This window comes from Tenrec ecaudatus, chromosome 18 (assembly GCF_050624435.1).
Source record: "Tenrec ecaudatus isolate mTenEca1 chromosome 18, mTenEca1.hap1, whole genome shotgun sequence".
Taxonomy (NCBI): domain Eukaryota; kingdom Metazoa; phylum Chordata; class Mammalia; order Afrosoricida; family Tenrecidae; genus Tenrec; species Tenrec ecaudatus.
The window spans coordinates 7,999,947-8,023,696 of record NC_134547.1 but is presented as its reverse complement, the minus strand read 5'-3'; the positions used below and the strand labels follow the sequence as shown (position 1 = coordinate 8,023,696).

The following is a 23,750-nucleotide window of genomic DNA, read 5'->3' as shown; positions in this document are numbered from 1 at the left end:
TGTATGTGCCCAGGTTGACCTTTACCTATATCTAGGTGACCTTGGTCTGAACATCCCCAGCTTTGGGTTGTTCCCATAGGTGTCTACTGTATGCTTGATTTCTGCCCAGCTCCTTTATTGTGGCCTGGCCAGCTAATTTGGTTTAGTTTAGGCATTTGGTGGAGACAGCCACCTTTGTCCCTCATCTTCCTGCCTTTCAAAACCGCTAGTCAATCCCTTCCCCCTAAATCCTTGCTTTGGATATCCCAGAAACCTTTGGATCTTTCAGTCCATTGTGATTTTCTAACGTTCAGTTCCAACTCCCATGGTGCAAAAACAAACAAATTTTCTTCCTCATTGTTCAGCAGAGCGGCCATTTTCACTCTGTGAATTTGGATGTCTCCCTTAGACTGTCTAGGTCCTTCCAGAAACTTCTGCTGCTTTGACGTTAAGACAGTGTACTCCGGTTTTATTTCAAAGACTCTCCTGGAGAAAAATCAAAGAATAATAAAAGTTGGACAAAGTCAGTGAGGCGCCATGCTGTGCTTCGGGGCTAAAAGGGACTGCACCTTTGATGATCAAGTTATCAACGCAGGCGACTTAACTGGGGCAAACCCTCCTGCCCCCAACGGGCTGCATTGTTGTTTCCATTTCTGTTCCCAGAAAAACCATACAAGGTGACCTCGCCACCGCTAGCGAGCACTTGTGAATTAGTGAAAATGAATATTCCTATGATCACTGGCCCTCTGTCATTTCTCTCTTCAAAGCCTGCTCAGAAACGATCTCACGTTTCCAAAAAGATTGTTATCACTAGTTCTACAAATGCCCAGCAATTCATAAGATTTGGGGTGTGTACTAAATTTCCGCCAAATACTTTCCGACTTTACGGGTCTATTTTTCAATTTCGTTTTTTTTTTTGAGCCTTTCGCGGGCAGATTGGTCAATAGTTTAAAGAGTTCTGGTTTTGCCTACCAAGAAACTCTTTTCCGGTGGGTTGGCGTATACAGTGCACTTCGGTTTTGTTTGGATCCAGCTGTTTTGATGATTTCATTTGTTATATTTACATTTGGATGCCACCTGGAATGTATTTATGTTCTCAGCCCCTTTCTGGGCCCTCTTCCAGAAAACAGTGATTAAGCGTTGCCTAGCGACCTCCCTAGGAGCTGGAATTCGTCTTTTATGGGGGGGTGGGGAGGTAGACGACAGCTGCTCCCTCTTCCAAGCCACGGCCACGTTACGGGGTTGCCTAGCAACCGGAAGTCGGGCGCCGTGATTGGCCCTTTCCCCCCAGCGCCCAAAGGACAGGACGGCAACCTAATCCTCTTGGAAAACAAGGGCAGTTCACGTGCGGCATACCAACCAAATCCCCTGCCCGTCCGCTTCCGGGCAGCTCCGGAAATAACAGGGCCCCGCTCAAAGATGGCTGCCGGTAGCGCCACTACGGAAGCGTCGCCCTGCACAGTCCAGCCAAGAGCCCAACGCCCCGCTTCAGGCCCCCGAGGGGCCCCGCGCCCCGATCCCGAGGGTCCTCTGCCGAGGGGAGACGCCAGGCGCGCGAGGGGGCGCTGCGGGCCCGGCTGCCCCGCACAAACATGGCGGCGGGGGCGTCGGCCGGGCAATACGTCATCTCGCGTCGCGCAGGCGCACTTCCGGGTTTCTCGCCGCGGCGGCGACGTCGGCGGCGGCTGGAGCGGCCGTGGCGGCCGTGGCGGTGGCGGCGGCCGCTCGGGGCATGGTCCCCGGGTCGGAGGGACCGGCCCGCGCCGGGGGCCTGGTGGCCGACGTGGTGTTTGTGATCGAGGGCACGGCCAACTTGGGGCCCTACTTCGAGGGGCTCCGCAAGCACTACCTGCTCCCGGCCATCGAGTGAGTGCGGGCCCCGCCGTCGGGCTCGGCCTTCCTCCTCCTCCGCCGCCGCCGCCGCCCGCCTGACCGGCCTTTCCCTCTGCCCCCACAGGTACTTTAATGGGGGTCCTCCGGCCGAGACGGACTTCGGGGGAGACGTGAGTCTCGGGACCCCGGGGGGCTGAGGAGACTGACCTGAGTCTGAGGGAGGGACCCGGGACCTCGTCTGAGGGAGGAGGCGACCGGGATTCCTGGGTCCGAGGGAGGGAGGATACGTGTTTGGGGTCCGAGGGGAAGGGGTGCGTGCGTGGTGGGGGGTGGGGGGTACTGGACCCTGGCCTGATGCCGAAGCGGGGTGGGGGCCAGACTCCAGGGTCTGATGGAGGAGGGCACTGGCACTGCCGGTTCCGAGGGAGGAGGAGCCCCGGGGCGTGGCCGCCGTGGCCCCGAGGTTGGGGGTGCCCCGGATCGAGTGCGCTTGTCTCTGCCTTCTCAGTATGGGGGGACCCAGTACAGCCTCGTCGTGTTCAACACGGTGGACTGCGCGCCCGAGTCCTACGTGCAGTGTCACGCTCCCACCAGCAGCGCCTATGAGTTTGTCACCTGGCTGGATGGCATCAAGTGAGTGTGCCCCCCCACCCCCGCCAGAGCCTGGTGGGGACCCCGTGAGGCAAGAGTGGCCCTGTGTGTGGGGGGTGCGCGTGTGTTGAGCTGCGGGACTCACCCCCAGCCCGCCGCGAGTAGCTAGCTGAGAGCTTGTGTGCTTCTGGGTCCCTAAGCCAGGGACCAGTGTGACGCTTCCGTGTGACATCCGTTTTGGGAGTAGGGGACACTTCCCCAGATCTGGCCCAGAGACCTGGGCATCAGTCCGCCCCAGACTCCACCTGTGTTTGGCTTGCCCTCTTTAGACTGCCCCGCTCCCGTCCCCCCCCTCCCCACCAAGGTGCAGGCACTCTGGTGGCCCTGTGGTGAAGTACTGGCTGCTAACTGAAAGGTTGGCAGCCCTACGTAACAAATGCGTCACCAGGGGTTGTGGGCCAGACGCAATGGCAGCTAACAGTACCAGAGGAACGCGTTCTAAACGCCTGAATGCAGGCTGAGATCCATACTGGTTTTAGCAAATGAAACAGCTTTGTAAAGTCCCTGCAGAGTGCTCCCAATGCACTGAGTCCTCACTGAAGGGCCCCGTTGGTCTTTGTCCCGTAAAGTCTCATGGAGCCAGCTCCCTCCATATTATGCTGAAGGAAGTTCTCTTACAGAGGAGACCAGAAAAATGAAGATTCTTGCACACTCTGTGAAAATGGCATCTGATTTCTAACATCACCGGGAAGGGGAGGAAATCCTTAGCTTCAGCCAATTTCTAGCAGGTCAAGGTTAGACCTACGTCCCCACTTCACAGGCTTTTTTCAGGGGCCACTTCTGACCTTCATCTTCCTTCCACAACCCTCTGCTTCTCTGTTGAGATGGCGGTACAGAACTCACAGTCCAAACAGAGTCACGATGGGGGGGGGGGGCTGTTAGTGAAGTAACGTTTTACAACTTGGGATCTGAAATACTCCAGCTACAGTGCTTCTCTCTGAAAAACTCCCCTCTTGTGCCCATAGGCAGGCCTCTCCCTCAACATTTTGGGTTGGTCTGTAGCCTGCTTGGACATGTGTTAACAAAGCTCTTAATCCCCCCCAATAAGAACCCAGAGGCACCCTGCTGCCTGACCGGGGACACTCAGCTCTCTTGCTCCATGGGCCAGGAAGCTCACTGTGCTGTGTCTCTTGGCTCTGCTGCTGCTGTTTCTCAACTCCTCCCCTTGCTGCCTGTCTCTTGCTATATCCACTGTTCCCGGCCTCTGTCTCCTAGGTGTAAGAGGTTCGGATTCCAGGTCCAGAGGGTGCATTCCACTTCCTCTCAGACTTCATTGTAGTGAGGTTTTCCAGCCGATTCCCCTCTGAGATGGCTCATTGCAAGTCTAGGGGGGTGGCAAACTGCTCTCCTGAGCTAGCAGGGCTCCACTCTCCTTATTTGCATAGTCGCACCCTACAAGCCATCCCTGCCCCTTATTTGAATTACTAGCAAGCCTCCAGATCCTCATGGTGGACCCCAAGTTCCTTCTTTGCATGGCCCCTCTCCCACTCTTGGCGGGCGGTAAAAAGGCATCCATCCTTCCAGACGCTCAGGCGGCTCTTCTTGAGGGACAAAGAGCACAGTGAGATTTTTGGACTGTGCTGGCTTTGAGAAGATCGATTCTGACGCCAGCGTACCGAGAGAGGGGCCTCCTCCCACCCACCCGCCCGCCCGTCTCCTCCCACAGCTGCTGCTGTTGTATCCTCCTCGCCGCCCTGCCGCGCACTGTCTCATGTCCCTGGGGTGTGGAGCAGGCCTTCGGGGAAGGTTCTCAGTACTGCAGTCTTGGTAGGGCCTCGTGTGTAAGCCCCTGCCCCCCTCCCCGGCTTGGAACACCAACCTGTCTCATCTTCACGTGGTGGAGTCCAGGGTCTCCCACAGGTACTCAAAACTTCACTGGCTTCGAGTTGATTCTGACTCGGCGACCGACCCTGTAGGACAGCGTGGAACTAACTACCCATGTGGGTTACCGAGGGACCGTTATGGGAAACCCTGTCTTTCTCCTGCAGAGCCGCTGGTGGCTTTGAACTGCTGACCTGGTGATTAGCAGCCCAACATGTGACCACTATGGGGCGCTCCCATAGCTTGGGACTCTGATTTAGGACAGGCCACACCACTCACCCACTGCTGTCCGGTCGATTCGGACTCACAGTGACACTGTAGGACAGACTAGAACTGGCCTTGTGTGCTTCTGAGACTGTACATTTGTATGGGAGCAGAAAGCCGCCTCTTGCACCAGAGAAGTTCCTGGTGGATTTGAACTTCTGACCTGTGCCACTGGAGTTGCTTAGTGGTTTAAAAAACAACAAGAAACCCAACAAGAACTCACTGCCATCAAGTTGATACTCACTTTTTAAATAACGCACTACAGACTAGGAACTTCCGTTTTGGATTTCTGAGACTATAAATTTTTATGGGAGCAGGGAGCTCAGCTTTCTCTTATGGAGCAGCTGGTGGGTTCGAACCACTGATCTTGTGTCATCAGGGCCCTTACAAGAAAAGAAAGAAAAAGACAAAGTTAACGAACTCACCACCTTTGAGTTGATTTCAAGGGCTCTGCTGTGTTGAGTCCACAGAACAGCTTGCAGCTGGTTGAGTTTGGGGGTTCCGAGCGCCACGTGGTGTGACTGCTAGCCAGTCTTTCTTGCGTTGGCCTGTTTGTTGTCTATGTGCCCTGGGCCCCGGCTGTGCCCAGCACTGCCCTGAGCCCTGAGCATTCCCTGGGCATCCTTGTAGGTGGTGAGAGTCCCGGTGAGCATGTCTAGCAGGCAGGGTGCCCTGATGTCATTTTGACTAGGGCCTGCTGGGGCCTTGGGGTGGGGTGGTGGTGGGTGGGGGTGTGGACCCTCATCATATGTCAAAGTTGAGGCAGGGGTGCTTGAGGGGATGGGATGAGGGAGATTAAGTGAAATGGCTCAAATGATCCGAAGGCCCGTGGAAATATTGGCACCGTTTTTCCCAGCAGGAAGGCAGGCAGGTGTCAGGGTGGGCCTGGAAGGCAGCCTCGTACGCGACCCTTTCTGTCATTGTCATTGAGAACAGCCACCAGTCCCGTGTCTGCGGGTCCATTACTAACCTTCCCGTTGGGCAGCACCCTCGCCCGCCTTTCCTGAGCGCCTCCCGCCCCACGAACAGAAACCCACTTTCCCCTGAGCTCCCTGTGGAGCTATTTAAGGTGCTGGTGTGCGCTGGGGCTCAGGAGCCCAGGGCTCCAGGTGGATGTGTGCCCGTCATGAGATGGGGCTGAAGGGTGGTTTGGTTTTCAGAAAGCTGCAGGGGACAGGTGTGGTTGGATATTGGCAGCTCGGCTCTGAATTTGTTTCCTCTGTGACCGCAGCTTTCAGGCACGTGGGGGGAGGAGGTGCTGGAACAGTGGACTGGGAAGATGGGGGAGGAGGGTTTTCCACACGCTTTCTTGCAGTCATCTGGTAATAGCTACTTCTGCCCTTGTGGTGGGGGCTGCAGCCAGGCATGGTGACAAAATAATTGCGGTGTGCGTGTGAATGAATTAAAGTAACCCGCCAAGCATGCACCAGTCTCCTGTCTACCAGTGCAGTTCAGGTTGGGGCCCTCACAGCCATCGGGGATAAAAACCAAAAACCAAACTCATTGCTTTCAAGCACAGAGTAGAACTGCCCCTCTGGGGTTCCGAGGCTCCTCCTCTTTACAGGAGTAGGGAGCCTTGTATTTCCCGAGGAGCAGCTGGTAGTTTTCAACTGCTCACCTTGCGGTTGGCTGCCCAGCACATGAGCCACTACACCACCAGGGCTTCTGAGTTAAGAGGACAGTTCCCGTCCTCGCACCCTGGGCCAGCACTGGGGACAGGGCAGAGCCCTCAGCCGGGTCCCCATGATCCCGAGACCCTCAGGTGGGCGCCGGGTGGGGGGCCGCCAGGGATCAGCCCCTCCCAGGAGCCTGTGTTGCTGTGAGGGCCCAAGGGCTGAGTGGTGGTCCCCGCAGGTTCATGGGCGGCGGCGGCGAGAGCTGCAGCCTCATTGCCGAGGGCCTCAGCACCGCCCTGCAGCTGTTCGATGACTTCAAGAAGATGCGGGAGCAGATGTGAGTGAGCCCATGTCCCCTCCCCACCCCCTCCTGAAGCGCCCCATGCATGGCCTGTGAGCCCCAGCCCTGGAGTCCGGCCAGGCTCTGTCCCCAGGCTGTGAGCTGGTGGAGGTCTTGCCAGCGTTGGGGTTTCCCCCAGGCAGCTGGCCAACTTAGGGCCAGTGTTACCCTCTCTGAGCTGCAGTCTTTTCTGTTGTAATGTGTGGGTGTGGCCCCACCTCAGACATTACAGGTGGGGGTCCCAACCCTAACCCCGGTGCTGGGGCTGTGGTCCCGTTCCCACCCCACCCCACCCCCATCCCTGCTCCTCCAAGGCTCTGCTTGTCCCCAGCAGTGGTCAGACACACCGTGTCTGCCTCCTCATCTGCAACTCGCCGCCCTACCTGCTGCCCGCCGTGGAGAGCACGGTGTACTCGGGCTATACCACCGAGAACCTGGTGCAGAAGATTGGCGAGGTGAGGCCCTGCACAGTTGCATTGGGGCGTGACCGGGGATGGGCTCCTGGGTCTGAGGCAAGAGGATGCTGGGGGCCTTGATCCCAGGGTCTGGGAAGGACGCTGGGGGGCGGGAACACCTGGCTTTGAGGGGTGGGGCCCCATTCCTGGGTCTGAAGGGGGTGGGTAAGGTCTCGCAGGACTGCCTCAGGCTTGTGAGGAGTCCTGCTCCCAGTCTTCCAGGGCAGCAGCTGCCCTGCCCTAGGGGCCTTCTGGGAGCTGCTGTCTTGGGGCTCAGGAGGCTGGCCTTCGCTGCCCTGAGGAGGCCTGTCCTGAAGGCTGCTCCCCACCCGCCCCGTCCTACAGCGGGGCATCTACTTCTCCATCGTGTCTCCCCGGAAGCTGCCCGCCCTGCGGCTGCTGTTCGAGAAGGCAGCACCCCCGACTCTGCTGGAGCCCCTGCAGCCCCTGACGGACGTGAGCCAGGACCCTCGGCACATGGTGCTGGTGCGGGGGCTGGTGTTGCCAGGTGAGGAGGCCTCACCCTGTCTGGGGAGCAGGCGGGGATGCTCTCAGGTGCCCTCTGACCTGCATCTCTCCTTCTTCTGGCTCTTAGTTGGGGGTGGTGCAGCTCCAGGCCCACTCCAGCCTAAGCAGCCCGGCCCACTGCCTCCGGCCCCCACCTCTGCCGCTGCACTCTCAGCAGCCCCCCAGCAGCCTCTGCCGCCCGTACCCCCGCAGTACCAGGTAGGAAGAAGAGCTTCTGGGGGTTCCTGGGGGATGCTGAGGTGGGGAGAGTCTCCCTTGGGACCTGAGAGGGTGGGGTCGTGGGCTCTTGACATACAGGCACCAGGTTACTCGGCCTTGGCTTTGGGGGGGGATGCTGCATGGTCCTCCCCAACCCACCGTGTCCCCCCAGGTCCCTGGGAACCTGAGTGCAGCGCAGGTGGCTGCCCAGAATGCCGTAGAAGCTGCCAAGAGCCAGAAGGCGGGACTGGGCCCGCGCTGTGAGTCCTGAGGCAGGGGAGGGGGTGCTGAGGGTGGGGGCCCAGCAGGGCTCATTCCTGGCCGTCTGCTCACACCTGCTTCCACTCTCTCTCCTAGTCTCCCCCATCAACCCTCTCCAGCAAGCTGCACCAGGCGTGGGCCCCCCCTTCAGCCAGGCTCAGCCCCCCCAGATGCCCCCAGGGCCCCCTGGTGCCCCCAAGCCACCTCCGGTGTCCCAACCCAGCTTGGTCTCCAATGTGGCTCCTGGCTCGGGTCTGGCCCCCACTGCGCAGCCTGGGGCACCATCCATGGTAGGTGGGACCACCCCTGCTTTGCCCTCTGCCCCTTCTGAGACAGGGTGTGGCCTGGGGCCTAGAGGGCCCCCTGGAGATGAAATCCTGGGTCTGTGGTTCCAAGGGTCCGGATGGCCTGAGGAGCCCAAGGCATGCTGGGATTAGTAGTTCTAGCCTCATGGGCAGTGAGGCTGTGTTCTGGGGACAGGGGGTGGGGGAGCACTGGTCTGACCCCCACCTTCACATTGTCCTCTTTCCTCCCCTCTGGCAGGCCGGTTCTGTGGCCCCAGGAGGTGTGAATGGTCCCTCCCCGGCCCAGCTGGGGGCCCCAGCACTGGGTGGGCAGCAGTCTGTGACCAATAAGCTTCTGGCCTGGAGCGGGGTGCTTGAGTGGCAGGAGGTGAGTAGGCTGTAGGAATCACATGGGCGCGGTGGTAGGGAGGGGCAGGGGCAGGGCTCTCAGGGTGCGGGGCTGGGGGAGGGATGAGGAAGCAGGTGGGATGGGGCCAGGGCAGCCGGAGGGTTGAGACTCTTGGTCCCAGGAGCCAACAGCCAACATCATCATGCTTCCCAGTTCTGGAGTGGGGAGGGTGGTATGAACTGGATCTCAGGTGCAGACCTCAGAGAAGCCCAGGATGAAGGGGTCCAGGTTGGGGTTGGGGGCCCAAGGGTTGTGGAACTGAGTGTCTGGGGAGGAACCCTGTTCCCTAGCAATTTCCCAGGGTTTGGAGCATCCAGGATACGGTCAGACAGTCAGTGGTCTGGACCCCGGGTCACTGCGACAACCCTCTTGCCCCTCAGAAGCCCAAGCCCGCCTCTGTGGACGCCAACACGAAGCTGACCCGCTCCCTGCCCTGCCAGGTCTACGTGAACCACGGAGAGAACTTGTGAGTGATGACAAGGGCAGGGTGGGATGGGGTTGGGGCCTGGGTGGGCTGCCTGCTGACCCTCTCCCGACCTCGCCCCCAGGAAGACGGAGCAGTGGCCACAGAAGCTGATCATGCAGCTCATCCCTCAGCAACTGCTGGTGAGTGGGTGAGGGCACTGCCCGCCCGTCCCAGCTCACCCTGCTCTCGCCCCCTCCCTCACCTCCCCCACCCCAGTGCACGCACACTGACACAGCGACCGGTGCCTGTGTCTCCCCCAGACCACCCTGGGCCCTTTGTTCCGGAACTCGAGGATGGTCCAGTTCCACTTCACCAACAAGGACCTGGAGTCCCTCAAAGGCCTCTACCGAATCATGGGCAACGGCTTTGTAAGTCTGGGGCCAGGACCAGTCCGGCCACTCTGTCCACCTCAGCCTGTGCCCGGCCCTGCCTCCCCTTCTCGGCCATGGCCCCCTTTTTCTTTGTGTGGGACCATAGTCCCCTTCAACAACTCCTGCATTTAGCCTTTATCTCACTGATTACCGTCCCCACTGGGGACCTTGACCCATCCCTCCTCCTCTCTGGGCTTCCGGTTGCCATCCCTCCCTCTCCCCCAGGGGACCTGACGGTAGCTTAGCCCCAGGTCTGCGGACCTCCCCCCAGTTTGACTATTCCCCTCATAGACCCGTCTAAGGCGCCAGTGGCATGGTGAGCTACACATGTTGAGCTGCTGCCCACAGGGTCAGCAATTCAAACCCGCCAGCCCCTCTGAGGGGGAAGATGAGGCCGGGCCAGGAGAGGCTCAGATCTCCCTGTCCCAGAGGGTCCCTGTGAGTTGGAATCACTCAGTGGCTCTGGTTTCGCTGAAAATTGAGCCCATGGGGCGTGGAGTTCAGCTCCAGCTCTGAAGGGTGACCAAGGTTGTAGACCCTGGGGTTCCCCAGCCCGAGTCTCTCACTCATCCATACGCCGGCGCTTTGTTCCCGACTGTGGGTTTTGTTCCACACGTCTCTCCCACGTGTACCAGAGTTCTTTTCTGAGCAGTTGGCTGGTAGCTGTAGCCGGGCACCATCTAGGTCTTCTGGTCTCAGATGTGCAGGTGGCCGTTAAGAGCTCCTGGATCAGCACATCTGCCTTATTCTCTCCACCACACCGCTTCCATTGTCCCCACTCTTCTTGTAGGGGGTGCGGGGGAGAGACCACTAGTTAGACCTTAGGGGCTGCTCACCAGTGGTGGGCTGTGCTGGGCCACTTGACCTTGGTGTCACTGCAGACTGCAGCCTAAGCCGCCAGGCCTGGTGACACATTCTCTGGAGGCCTCTGGTTACATCTAAGAAGTGGACCTGACCCTGTCCCCCACTGTGCCCCCCTCCCCCACCCATGGCTGTGTTTGCAGCAGAGGAAGATGCCCTGGGAACACAACCTTTGCCAACCTGTGTGCCCAGGGGTGCCCTCCATGCCCACCCAGCCTCTGGGTGTCTTCACACGTCTGCTGGACGCTCGCTGTCCCTGCCCACTGCCTTTCGCTTTTGCCCACCTCCCAGCTCTCCCCCTGCCTCCATCGAATTTGCCCGACTGCCCTCTGCCCGTCCGTCTGTCTTCACAGGGGTTAAGGCGTAGCTATCCTCCCGCCAGTCATTTCCCTTGCCTTCCTGGCCATCCCACCCCGGGAGCCGTCAGAGTGCTGCTTGTCATGTGAAAGCCAGGCCCTAACTTTGATGACAATGAGAATCCTTGCCAGAGCAGGGGACAGCCCACAGGCAGAGGGGCCCAGCAGCCCTTGGTAGACACGGTTCTGCTGGGGTTCACGGGAAAGGCCCAGCGCTGAGCACCTCGTGGCTGGCTGGGCCCTTTGCAGAAGAGACCCTCCTGAGCCCTAAAAGAAAGTGTCGGTGGGAGTTTGTAAGGCTTCCCCACACCCAGGCATACAGCCCTAGGACCCTCAGCTGCCCCCGACCCCTCCACCACACACACGCACACACACACCCAGGCATACAGCCCTAGGACCCTCAGCTGCCCCCGACCCCTCCACCACACACACGCACACACACACCCAGGCATACAGCCCTAGGACCCTCAGCTGCCCCCGACCCCTCCACCACACACACGCACACACACACCCAGGCATACAGCCCTAGGATCCTCAGCTGCCCCCGACCCCTCCACCACACACACGCACACACACACCCAGGCATACAGCCCTAGGACCCTCAGCTGCCCCCAACCCCTCCACCACACACACACACACACACACACACACACACACACACACACACACACACACACAGCTCCCTTGGGTTTTACTGGGGACTGGGCCCCATGTCTGAACCCCTCACTTAGGCTGTGAACCCTGCACTGCCCTTTGAGGGTGGGGGCCCATGAGGAGGGGCCAGTAACGTAGGTTTGAGGGCTGCTGAGTCAAAGAGCTGGGGTTCAGCTCAGCACACTTTCCCTTTCTGCTCGCCCGCTTGGCAGTGGGCAGAATCCCAGCTCTGCCCAGGCCCTTTGAGCACCTAACTGCCCTTCAGCCCCTCAGCTCCGTTCTCCTCGGTGTGAAGTTCAGCGTCTGGGGGGAACTGGCAAGCTCCAAGCCCGGGTGGTCTGTTAGGATCCAGAGATAAGCCGAGCCTGTTCTCTCTCTCCCTCTCACAGCCACAGCGCAGACGAGTTAAGCCACAGTTTTGTTGAAACTCCTTGAAAAGAAACGAAGTGGGTCCCCCTTCAGAATTGAGGAGGGACAAGGTTCAGGGAACACTTGTAGTTTGTCAAGGGTGCTTTCCAGGGGGGCGGGGTGGGGGCTGCCTCTGCAGGGGGTCAAGGAGCTTTGTAATCGGTCAGGTTTCTCAGCCGGGACCCGGCTTCAAGCTTAAGAGCTTTTACCCAGTCAGTTCTCAGGGTCGTTCGTTCATCACTTTGTTCATTGCCTTATCAGGCAGGGCAGAAGCTCTTCCCTCACCCCCGTTCTGACCCTGTCACTCCACATTTTGGGATGGAACCCTCACCCCATCCTTGGTCCTTGGGACTTCTAGAACCTTCTTCTAAAGCGGGGAGTGGGGTGGGGTGGCTGGCTGGCTGGCTGATGCGCCCCTCCCCTGCAGGCCGGCTGCGTGCACTTTCCCCACACAGCCCCCTGCGAGGTGCGCGTGCTGATGCTGCTGTACTCGTCCAAGAAGAAGATCTTCATGGGCCTCATCCCCTACGACCAGAGCGGCTTCGTCAATGGCATCCGGCAGGTCATCACCAACCACAAGCAGGTCCAGCAGCAGAAGCTGGAGCAGCAGCAGCGCGGGGTAAGTGAGCCAGCGCCCCGCGGGCTGAGCAGGCCCCAGAAGACACGGGCCCAGAGCTTAGGCTCAGAACCTCCAGGCGGTCCTCCAGGCTCTGCCCCTTCTCCTACTCTGCCCTGCTGCCTGCAGCCCCGTCCCCTGTGGGTGGCTGGTCGTCAGAGGGCGTCAGTCATCTGGGTGTGTCTGCCCTCGTGTTGGCCCCAGGCCTCCCCCCACCCCAGCCTTGTTTTTAAACTTTTTATTCTTTCCATCATTTTATTGGGGACTCACACAGCTCTTACCACAATCAATCCATCCATCCATCCATCCATCCATCGTGTCAAGCACATTTGTACACTTGTTGCCATCATCATTTTCAAAGCATTTGCTTTCTACTGGAGCCCTTGGTATCAGCTCCTCATTTCCTCACCCCTCCCTCCCTCCCTCATGAGCCCTCCCACCCCCACCCCCAGCCTTAAGCCTTCCCCTGTCAGCTCCAGAGCCTTCTAGTCGCTGACCTGCTCTCTTCCTCTTGCACAGATGGGGGGACAGCAGGCCCCCACAGGGCTGGGCCCCATGCTGGAGGAGCAGGCAAGGCCTGGGCAGAATCTGGTGAGCCCAGGACAGGGGTGCCGGGCTGGGAGGGTAGTCTCAGGGAGGGTGATCTCAAGGCCAGGACACACGCGACACTGTCCCCTCCCCTCACCCCTCTCTTCCCTTCAGCTCCAGCTCCGCCCACCTCAGCCCCAGCCGCAGGGTGCCGTAGGGGCCTCTGGGCCAACAGGGCAGCCCCAGCCCCAAGGTGCTGCCCAAGGTCCCACAGGGGCCCCCCAAGGCCCCCCAGGAGCGGCCCCTGGCCCACCCCCACCGGGCCCAATTCTTCGTGCCCAGAACCCTGGGGCCAACCCCCAGCTGCGGAGCCTCCTCCTGAACCCTCCACCGGTGAGCTTTGCGGGGTGGGCAGGTTGGACCCCCCTGGCGTCCCTGACCCAGGTGGCCCTTTCAGCTGGAAAGTGGGCTTGGGTGTGCAGCCCCTTGGGCTCGTATTACAATAGCTCATGTGGGAACTGGCCTCTGAGGAGGGAACCCTCCAAACTGGGTGGCGACCTCGGGCTGGGTGGTGGCAGGTGACCTCCCCCAGGGCCACTGAGTGCTCTATGTTCCTCCAGCCCCAGAGCGGGGTGCCCCCACCCCAGGCCTCCCTGCATCACCTGCAGCCACCAGGGGCTCCCACCCTGCTGCCCCCCCCACACCAGGGCCTGGGACAGCCCCAGCTGGGACCCCCACTTCTGCACCCACCTCCCACCCAGTCCTGGCCCACGCAGCTGCCCCCAAGAGCTTCCCTGCCAGGTAAGAGGGCCCTGGGCTGGGGGTGGTGTGGGTAGGAGCACCAAGCCCCAAGGGCTCCTGGGAGGGGAAGTCTGACCTGAGAACAAGGGGTCCCTGTGGCCAACTTTGGGGGCTCTGAGAGCCCAGGGGGCTAAAGTCCTAAAGGGGCAAGAGCGTTTACCATGACGCCCCCCAAGTGTGCCCCAGTGGGAGAGGAGCCCCAAGGCTCCTGGGCACCAGGGAGTGTGGCCAGTTGGAGTCAGCAGGTGCCTCTGACGGGCCCCGGAAGTGTCCCAGTTTCCAGAGGAGGGAGGTGAGCATGCTGGGAGATGCAGTCCCTTCCCCACTGCCCCCCAGGTCAGATGCTGCTCAGCGGGGGTCCCCGGGGCCCGGTCCCCCAGGCGGGCCTGCAGCCCAGCGTCATGGAGGACGACATCCTCATGGACCTCATCTGAACCCCCAACACCCAATAAAGTTCCTTTTAACACACGCCCCGACTCCCGTCACTGACGTCCCCTAGGACTGGGCAGGAGGAGACAAGGGGGGAGACACATGCACCCCTGCCCTGTCCTCGCCTCCATGGACCGCGTGCCAGGTCAGGCAGGCTGGTGCAGGGCAGGGGGCAGGCAGGGAGGACGCGGAGTGCCCCAGGTGCTCTCGGAGGGGCGAGTGGAGCCAGGAGAGGCACACCACCCTGCCGGGGCGCTGGTCTGGGCAGACTCCCTGGAGGAGGCGGCCACCACTTAGCCAACCCGGAAAGAAGTAGGAGACGTGAGGCCAGGCCAGAGCAGCTGGTGAGTCAGGTACTGAACCCAGCCAGACAAGTGTGGGTGTCAGGAGTGCAGGTGTTGGACGGGGTGGGTGGCTGGAGCGGGGGTGGGGGAGGGGAGGCCTTGAGGGGCTGCAGCTTTCTTTTGAGTAGCTTGTCCTGGGGAGACTGTAAGCAGGAGGGCCAAAGTCACCTCTGGGTGTCAACCCAGCAGGAGGCCTGGAGGGGCTAGGGCGGAGGTCCTGAGGAGAGGGTAAAGCCAGAGCAGGACCCTGAGCACAAAAGCAGAGGCCGAGGCGGGTGGGAAGGGGCTGGGGGTGATGGTGGATGGCCAGACCTCCGTGGGAGTGCAAGCAGTCCAAGGCCACACCGAGGGCCCACGACTTGGCAGGAGGGGCTTCAGAAAATATGGGAAAAGAACATTTTTCCATGACCTCTGAAACCCCTTCCTCCACAAGGGGCAGGTGGGTGTGGATGTGTGTGTGGTAGTCGAAGCCCCGAGTTAAATGAGACTGACCTCCCAGGGCTTTGGAGAAGGTGGGCCAGAAGGTCCCCAAGGCAGGTGGGGCAAGTGTGGGTCTGGGTGAGACCAGGGAGCCAGGGGGTCGAGACCCCGGAAGATGGCCAGGGGCTGGTTGGGTACAGACATCTATTGGGCTGGGCAGAAGAGCAGCCAGGTAGTTGTTGGCAGACTCGAGACGGGCACTGCCGGGTGTGTGGTCCGCACCCGGACCACCCGCATCTGGCAGAGCCCAGGGGCCCGGACTTGAAAGGTGAGGCTCCCCTGGGGGCCGGGCGACAGCTGAGTTTTGTTTGGCTTCTCATGTGGTAGTGGACGTGGCATTTTGTCCCCCCCACCCCCAACAAACCCTGGGTGACTGCACACACCAAAACGAGCCATGGACTCGGCCGCTACGCAGTCCCCAGCTGGCCCTGGGCCGCCGCCCCCTTGGGGCCTGCACACTCTGGTTCGCCACAGTCCCCCACCATTCCCTCTCGCCCCACCCCCCACCGTGAGGCAGAGGGCCCATTGCCAGGTGTCATGGGGGCTCGCGCTGTGGGGTGCCGCCCCCCACCCCGCAGCGTGACCCTTCCGAGAAAAGTGAAACCTCTCTTGTAACCATGTCTCTATCACAAAGCGGCAAAACGAAAGCGAGAAGGCGAGGGCCGCGTGTTCCGAGAGAAATGGGAGCGAGCCTATTTCTTTGTGGAGGTGAAGAGCATGCCCACGTGTCTAATATGCAAAAAAATCGTGTCTGTGTTGAAAGAGTACAACCTGAAGCGCCACTATAAGTCCAAGCACAGCAAGAGCTACGACCAGTACACGGAGCAGACGCGCGACGCCATCCTCAGCGAGCTCAAGGAGGCCCTCAAGTGCCAGTAGGGGGCGCCCCGGCGCTCGTGGGATGAGCCGCACCCACACCCCCCGGTGGTGGGGGCTCACCTGGGAGCTGGACGGACCCACACCCACGGACGGACAGGCGTCCACTTCTCGTGCAGCTGAGATGCTTGGTAAGGGGTGTCGGGGCCCCCCACTCGACGGCTGCTGCCCACGGCCTGTGACCACCCCCATCAGCTTGCTTCACCGGCGAGTGTCCACATGAACCACGGACCCCGTGACCCCGCGGGGCGACGCCAAGGCCCAGACCCGGGGTAAGTGGCCTCGGAGGCCGTCATCCAACCAGGCTCACCCGGTGGCCCACCTGTGTCCTCGTGGCTGCGTGAGACACCTGGGTCCGAGGCCAGGGTGCCAGAGTCGGTCATTGTCCTCGAGCAGGTCGTGGCCACCGCCGACACACCTACCTGCAAGTGCCACAGGCCGCTGGACTCAGGCCGCCCACCTGCCCTTGAGGTTGGGCTTAGGTGGGCCCGGCCACCCACCGTGTGGTGTGGAAGCAACCGGAACTGGTGAAGTAGATGCCCTGGGTCGACCCCACCCCAGTGGGGAAGAACCCAGAACTGTTGAAAGAACCCCGTTTGGTCCACCTGCGATGTTGTGGAAGGAACCGGAACTGTGGAAAGGAAGGGCCTCGGAGTCACGGCACACAAGGACAGAGCCTCGCCTGGCTTCCCCGAGAGGGTCCCTCAGACTTCTGTTCGAGGGGGTGCCCTTCCTGAACCCCGGCTGTTTCTTCGCCAAGGACACCCCCTGCCCCCACAGCTACCTGAATGTACGATGGCATTTGCTCCGCCCCGGCGGAGACACAAGTGAACCCTAGCTCCCTCTTTTTGCCGAAAGGGGTGGTGGCGGTGGGGGGTGGGTCCAGAATTTCACCCACATTGTGAGCTCCAAGACTGACAACCTCCCAAGGCCCAGTGCTATCAGACTTGATGCGAACGAACCAACCTCGGAGCATTCCGAGTGAGCACGGGAACTCAGGCCCTACATCGGGGTCTAGAACAAGCGGTGCACTAGGGTATGGCCCCTCAATGTGACAATGGCCAACAGTTGACCAACCATCCTGTGACAGGGCCATGGCATGGTCCCAATACCCAGGCACGGAAGTGCACCCTGCGCCGGCCAACTGCTGTGTCCCGTGAAGACTGGATTGAATCCAACGTGACGCCCCGGGTCAAGGGTTCATCTCAGGGTGGAGCTCCCTAGTCACCTGTGGGCTTGGTGACATCCACCTTGGAGGACAAGCCAGCCCACGCCACCCACTTCACACCCCCCACCCCCAGCCTCAAATCCAAGGAACAAAAATGCATTATCATGTGCAAGAGAGAGAGAAAAAAAAAAGCTTTTCGTATCGAAATTCTTCTATTTTTCAACGTGTATTTTTTCAAGCTTGACTTGTCACCGAGGACCCGCCCTCCCCAACACTCACTCGGACCTGCCCCTGCGTCCCCCACGGTTCAGTAAAGATGCAATTTGATGATCTCTCTGGCCCTTGGCTTTTCTTATACCTGGCTCGTTCGCTCATTGATGTGACCCGCCTGGCCCCTGTAGGCAAGTGAGGTTCTAGACCCTGTCCTGGAGCCCAGAGGTAGGGGTGGAGCTGGGGGGGCTGGGCTGGGCATACCCCCATCCCCACCCCAGGGTGGTCCTCAGACATGGCAGAGATGGGCTGGAAGCTGAGGGAGTGGGGAGTGGGCATGAGCCCGAGGCCACGTGTGTGTGCCAACTTCAGGGTCCAGGCAGGTGGCAGACATGGGTGACTGGCCGGGTGTAAGACAACCGGGCGTGGTGGGCACTGTGGCGAACTGGGAGGGTGCCGGTCCTCTGCTACTGCCGCCCGGCCTCCAAATTGGACACAAACCCAAAGCCAGCAACAGGAAGACCAAACAAAACCTGGTGTGTGGCTGGGCCGTGGCCGCCACCCCGTGGAAGAAGGAAGAAGCTTCGAGAACAAGGACAGAGCCCGCGTGTGAGGGTTGGTCGTGGGGCCTGCAGACAGGAGGAGGCCTCAGGCAAGGGGGGCCGAGCTGGAAACTTCCAGGGCTCTGGAGAAGGGGGGTGGGGGGAAGCAACTATGGTCAAAGCCACGGAAGGGGAGAAAGACGAGGCAGCCAGCCCTCCCAGCTTCCGGCAGAGTATGCGCTCCTCCCAGGGGAAAAGGCCCGTTTGGCAACAGACTGGCGGGAAAGAGTGCTTCCGGGCCCTGGTCTGGTCAGTGGCGTCCAGTGAGGCCCTCTGGACTGTCATACAACTCCATGGTCCCTGGGGGCCTTGCCCCAGGCACCTGTACATGGGAGGTTGGGGGGCTCAGACATACCCAGAAGAGTGTGGAGTACGGCCACCGCTGCATGTCACAGGACCACTGACACGTCTCTGTGGGAGGAACCACAAACGCACGGGCTGCTTACCCAGAGATGCCTCCAAAGAAAGGCCTGGTGACCTCCAGCTGAGCAGTCAGCCACTGAGAACACCGCAGAGCGCAGTTCCACTCTCACCCACGGGCTCGCTGTGAGTCAGAGTGTTGAGCCCAGCAGAGCAGGCCTTCTGAGGCAGGCGGCCACAACTCCCAAACCCCCTGCCACCAACTCCATGCCGATTCACAGCGACCCTACAGGACAGGGTAGAACTGCCCCTGTGAGTTTCCCCAAGAGCGGCTGGTGGCACCACGCCACCAGCGTCCCTGCGGTGGGAGAATGGTTAGTTCATCTCCCCTGCAAAGCACGGTTGCCCTCATGTGCCCTCGGGTGCATTCACAGGCTAGATCCACCCCTGGGTGGATGATTTAATCTTCATGGGGGTTGACCTGAAGTGTGTGTGTTGGAAGGAGATGCTGCCACTCCTGTGCTAGATCTGCGCCTTTGCCTAAATTTCACTCCAAAGCCGAGCTCCACGGGCACACTTGTCCCCAAAGGCGATGCTTCCGATCACCCAAGGTCCCAAGGGGGTTGACGACTTCATCTTCCTCCCCGTGGAGTGGCTGGCCGGTTTGAATCGCCCAGGGCTTTACCCGCTATGCCACCAGGACACTTCTGTACCATCCTCACTGCGACCAAGTGGATTCCAATGCCTACCAACCGTCTAGGACAGGGCAGATCTGCCCCTGTGGGTGTCCAAGGCTGTGGATCCTGACAGGAGGATTCCAGCCTCCTCTCTCTCCCGCAGAGCAGCTGGTGGGTTTGAACCGCTAACCTCACAGGACCCTGTGCAAGCTGTGAATGTCAAGAGACTATCCGTGGAAACGGTGAACATCAGAGAACCGAGATGTCTCAACGGCAGCCAGGTGACCCTGGGCAGGTCCCTGCTCCACTCTTGACCCTCAGATTATCCACAGTGATTACCTCCCGGGTTGCTGAGAGATTTCAATACACAGTGCTCTGATCCAGGACTGCTGTTAGAGACAGTCGTCATCCGTGGCCCCAAAGGACACAGAGCAGTGGGCAGAAACACCTCTTAAACTGGCGTGTCACCTGAGCCCCTGCCTGTGACGACCTTGGGTGATCAGAAGCATCTCCTGTGGGGGCCAGTGTGCCTGTGGAGCTCGGCTTTGTTGTGAAATTTAGGAAAAAGGAGCAGATCTAGCGCAGGAGTAACAGCATCTCCTTCAAACACACAAACCAGGTCTACTTGTAACACACACACACACACACACACGCTCACTGCCACTGAACCAATGCCGACCCATGTCGACCCTCTAGGACAGGGCAGAACTGCCCACGAGGTTTCCAGGACTGAAACTTTATGGGAGTAGAAACGTTGATAATTCCAGGCAGGCCTGACTTGGGTCAGAGAAAATTCCCACCCACTCCTCCCCAGAGAAGAGTGATGAGGGTCACGTTACCTTCTTTCATTTTTTTTTCTTTTCTGCCAGTTTCTTTTACAAAGGAGTGCTAAGTGTGTGATGTCTGCCACCAGGGACACAAAACTTACTAATAAATGATTTTCCACAATCAGCCCCTTTTATTTTTCAATTTAGGTAGGGACCTGCATTTGAGATCATCAGCTTTGTACTCAGTAGTTTAAACAACTTACGGACGCCCCCTACCCCAGTAGTTGACCCTTCACTCACCAACTCCTTGACATCTTTCCCCCCACTTGTGGACTCCTCTATTTCCCCCAGCTTAACACCCATCAGCCGTCTAGGCCAGGGGCCGGCAGACTTGAATCCAGTCCCTCACAACAATGAAAAACAGTACTCGAGAGCCATGGATATATTTTCACCAACAAACGGAATCACCGTTACCCTTTAAAAAGGACGCTCGCATAAGATCCTTGAAGTTATTTTTTAATTTTACTGCTGAGTCACACGTAGGTAGTGGCAGAGCCGCGGGCACCAGGCTCTCCAACTGCAGTGTGCCCGCCGACCCAGGTCTAGCCGGTGCTTTGTCTCCTGTCCCTGGTCCTCCCCATGCTCTGCAAACTCCAAAGGTTGTTCCTTTGAGTATGAAAGTCTTCATCTCGTTTGTCTCTTACAAGTCCTTCAAAACTCATTGCCCTGTCGTCAGTGCTGAGTCATGGTAGCCCTACGGGACCGGGTAGAATGTCCCTGTGTGGTGCTGAGACTGCACTTCGTGGTGGGAGTAGGAAGCTCTGCCTTTGTCCTGGGCGCACCTGGTGCCTTTTCTAAGTATTCATTACTTATATTTTTCCTAAATAGGACTGCTCAGATGTCTTAGCTTTCTCTAGAGCAGTGGTTCTCCACCTTCCTAAGGCGTCGACCCTTTCACACCGTTCCTCATGTGGTGGTGACCCCACAACCATAAAATTATTTTCCTTGCTACCTCATCACTATCATTTTGCTACTGTGATGAATCGGGCGGCCCCTGTGAAAGGGTCATAAGGGGTTGTGACCCACAGGTTGAGAACCGCTGCTCTAGAGAAACCGAACCACGAAGGAGATGGATTTTCCTGGGATTGGCTCATGAGATTGTGGGGGCTGGCAAATGGAGAGTCCCTAGGTCCAGAAGAAATGATTCCTGCAGTCAGTCTGTGACCCTTAATCCGTGCTGGGATAAGGGACGAATTCTGGCATCACGTCTCCTTAGAGTCTGGGAGGCAAATACATACCCAAGGGGGACCCCTTTTTACATTTAAGGCTTTCAATGGATGGGGGAAGGCCCGTCTCCATTTTGAAGAGCAATCTAGCTTAAACTCATTACAAGGTCAGACGTTCAAACCCATCAACCCCTCCAGGGAACAAAGATGACACTATCTCCTTCCATAATGACCCCCCCCCCCAACAGTTTTATGGACATCTAATTGACCTAGCATACAATCCAACAGTTCAATTACATCCAGAAGATTTGTGCAATCATCACAACCAGGTTTCGAACATTGTCATCACTCTAGTACATATATTAGCTCACCGTTCCACACCCCAACCTGTCCTGCAATAACCCCAAGAAACCATTAATCCAGTTGCTGCCTCTAGTTCTACTCTGTCCTGTGAGTGTGTTTTATAGTTTGGTCGTTTTTTCTTTTCTCCTCTCCTTCCGTTCCGTCGGTCGTTCCCTCTTTTGCCAGTGTCCCCGTATTTTCCCGTCCCCTCCACGCTTCCCTATACACCTCCAGCCGGATGCATGGGCTGATCCTGTGCACTAGACCAGGAGTCCATCTCCCCCAAGCTGGGCGGAGGCTTCCTCTCACCCCTTGTCATCAGGCCACGCCCCTTGGGTCATAGACCACGCCCAAATTTAAAAGCCACGCCCCCAGGCTCTGCTCCATCCCTTTCTCCCAGCCCTGGGTGGCTCTGACTCCACCCCATTCAGGATTGCCCTCCACCCTCACCCACCATCGGTGCTGGGTGCTGCCCTTAGCAGAGATGAGGAACCCCAGAAAGTGTGGCAGAGGGGCGACTGGATCTGCCTAGACCTCTAGGCGCTTCCTCAGGTGACCTCCTGCATGCTCCTCTCTGGTTCACCCGAGAGTCCAGCTGGCCCCTAGAACACACACCTGGGCGTTGATTGCGGCAAAAGTAAAATGAAATCTTGACTTTATCTTTTCTCACCTTTTTTATGGTGTTCCCTATGGGTCCAGTTGTAGGGTTTGTTTTTTTCACACACACACACCCCTTTATGTTGAAGTGAAGTGGGGAGCCCTGGTGACGTAGTTGGGCTGCTAACTGCAAGGTCGGTAGTTTGAAACCACCAGAAAGATGAGGCTTTCCAGTCCTGGAGAGAGTTACTATTTCGAAAACACACAGATGCCCTTCTACCCTATCCTATGGGGTCTCTATGTCCGAATCATCTCAATGGCGGCTAGGGAGTGACTTGAGGTGTTCGGTCCCTATCCTCCCTCAAGGGAATTGCACCTAATTATCACCAATCCAAATGCCCATTGTACAAGACAATGTTGTCAATCCTCTGTGATTTGGCTAACGTGTGTGCCAGCAGTGAATTTCCAGCACCCCGGGGGGTAAAAGGCGACACTGGACAGTGCACGACATGAAAAGTAATCAAAATTTATAAATGATCAAGGGTTCATGGGGGAGGGAGGGGAAAAATGAGGAGCTGACACCAAGGGTTCCAGTAGAAAGCAAATGTTTTGAAAATGATGATGGCAACAAATGTACAAATGTGCTCCACACAGTACCGTATGTACCATATGTATTGTGATAAGAGCTGTATGAGCCCCCAATAAAATGTTTTAAAAGAAGAAGAAGAACCAGCACCATATCTGTGACAAATATCTCCCCCACTGGCGGACTTATCTTTCAAGTCCTTACAAAGCCTCTTGGGGACAAACTGATGGGCACTTTCAGTTCTCTGCTTTAGCCTGCCAAGAAACTGTGTTCCGATTTCGAGAAGTACGCGGTGTGCCTCTTTGTCCTCCAGATCTTTGAGTGGTTTCATTTTATGATACTACCATTTTGTTATTTTTAATGTATTAAAAAAACCTTTTATTGGGGGCTCAAGTAGAAAGAAAGTGTTTTGAAAGAAAGAAAGAAAGAAAGAAAGAAAGAAAGAAAGAAAGAAAGAAAGAAAGAAAGAGATGATGGCAACGTATGTACAAATGTGCTCGACACAATGGATGGATAGATGGATTGTGATAAGAGCTGTAAGAGCCCCTAATAAAATGATTAAAAACAACAACAGCAAAATACTTTATTGGGAGCTGTTACAGATAATGTAACAATGCATAATGAAATTAGATCAAGCGTAATTGCACATTTTCTGCCCCCATCATTTTCAAACCATGTTCTGTCTTCTTGAGCTCCCTTTGCATCCCCTCCCCGCCCACACACCCTGGATACTAACATGTGAAATTCACCTGGAATGTCTTCATGTTCTCTTCCTGTCTCTGGCCCCTCTCCCAGACAGCAAATATTAGGCCTTGCTATGGGATTCAGAAAGGTTATTCCCCAGGTTGCCCCCCTATATTATATGCCAACTCTAAGACGCTCCTTGCTAACACATGGTCAATGGCTACAAGTCAACTCCTTAAAGGTTATCTCTCTCAGAGATCAGCCATCTAGAGCAATTGGACCGATAGTCTGTCTCACCCTAGGTGGGTCCACTCCTTTCTAATAAGGATAGTGGATTGTTCCATTGAAGGAGAGGGACAAGGTCAAGTCAACTCAAGGGGGATCAAGGTTAGGCTGCCATCTTGACTTTAGAGTCCCCCTATCTTGTCACTTATGTACCCCTAATGCCTCCCCTTCCTATTGTGTACACCCCTAGCTCATCCCCTTTCTGTCACACGCGTGCCTGTGGTACAACCCCTTCTGGTACGATGTAATTAGGGGGGCTTGCAGGTTCCCTAAGTATATATAAGCTGTGAATGGAAATATATTCTCTCTCTCTGCTAGGATCTGGCTCCTGAAGTCATAATGGTCTCAGAGGAGAGCATTCGCCTGTCTTGCCTCAAGGCACTGGCTAGCAACCAAGTTTGAAGCAATGTGATTGGC

At 58.0% G+C, this 23,750-nt stretch overlaps 1 protein-coding gene across 3 annotated transcripts; it reads left to right on the top strand.

Annotated features, from left to right (window-relative positions):
• The first annotated feature begins 1,631 nt into the window (after positions 1-1,631).
• On the top strand, positions 1,632-17,328 carry MED25 (mediator complex subunit 25). Of its 3 annotated transcripts, none has more exons than XM_075538060.1 (18): positions 1,632-1,845; positions 1,937-1,982; positions 2,321-2,445; positions 6,403-6,501; positions 6,839-6,959; positions 7,305-7,467; positions 7,555-7,685; positions 7,858-7,945; positions 8,043-8,236; positions 8,490-8,618; positions 9,020-9,105; positions 9,188-9,245; positions 9,366-9,473; positions 12,183-12,374; positions 12,891-12,962; positions 13,074-13,292; positions 13,520-13,700; positions 15,717-17,328. In XM_075538060.1, the coding sequence occupies exons 1-18, from the start codon at positions 1,712-1,714 to the stop codon at positions 15,830-15,832; spliced, it is 2,262 nt and encodes a 753-aa protein (XP_075394175.1). In that variant the 5' UTR covers positions 1,632-1,711; the 3' UTR covers positions 15,833-17,328. The 3 variants fall into 3 exon arrangements, with proteins under 3 accessions (XP_075394175.1, XP_075394173.1, XP_075394176.1); XM_075538058.1 differs by having other exon boundaries at positions 15,588-17,328; XM_075538061.1 differs by lacking the exon at positions 15,717-17,328 and adding an exon at positions 14,037-14,168.
• The last annotated feature ends 6,422 nt before the right edge of the window (positions 17,329-23,750 follow it).

Excerpts from the sequence above, each read along its gene's own strand:
- MED25 (XM_075538058.1), top strand. The coding sequence starts at position 1,712 with ATGGTCCCCGGGTCGGAGGGACCGGCCCGCGCCGGGGGCCTGGTGGCC. Across the intron at positions 12,963-13,073 it reads CAAGGCCTGGGCAGAATCTG|CTCCAGCTCCGCCCACCTCA; the intron begins GTGAGCCCAGGA and ends TCTTCCCTTCAG. Across the intron at positions 13,701-15,587 it reads CCCAAGAGCTTCCCTGCCAG|CGGCAAAACGAAAGCGAGAA; the intron begins GTAAGAGGGCCC and ends TCTATCACAAAG.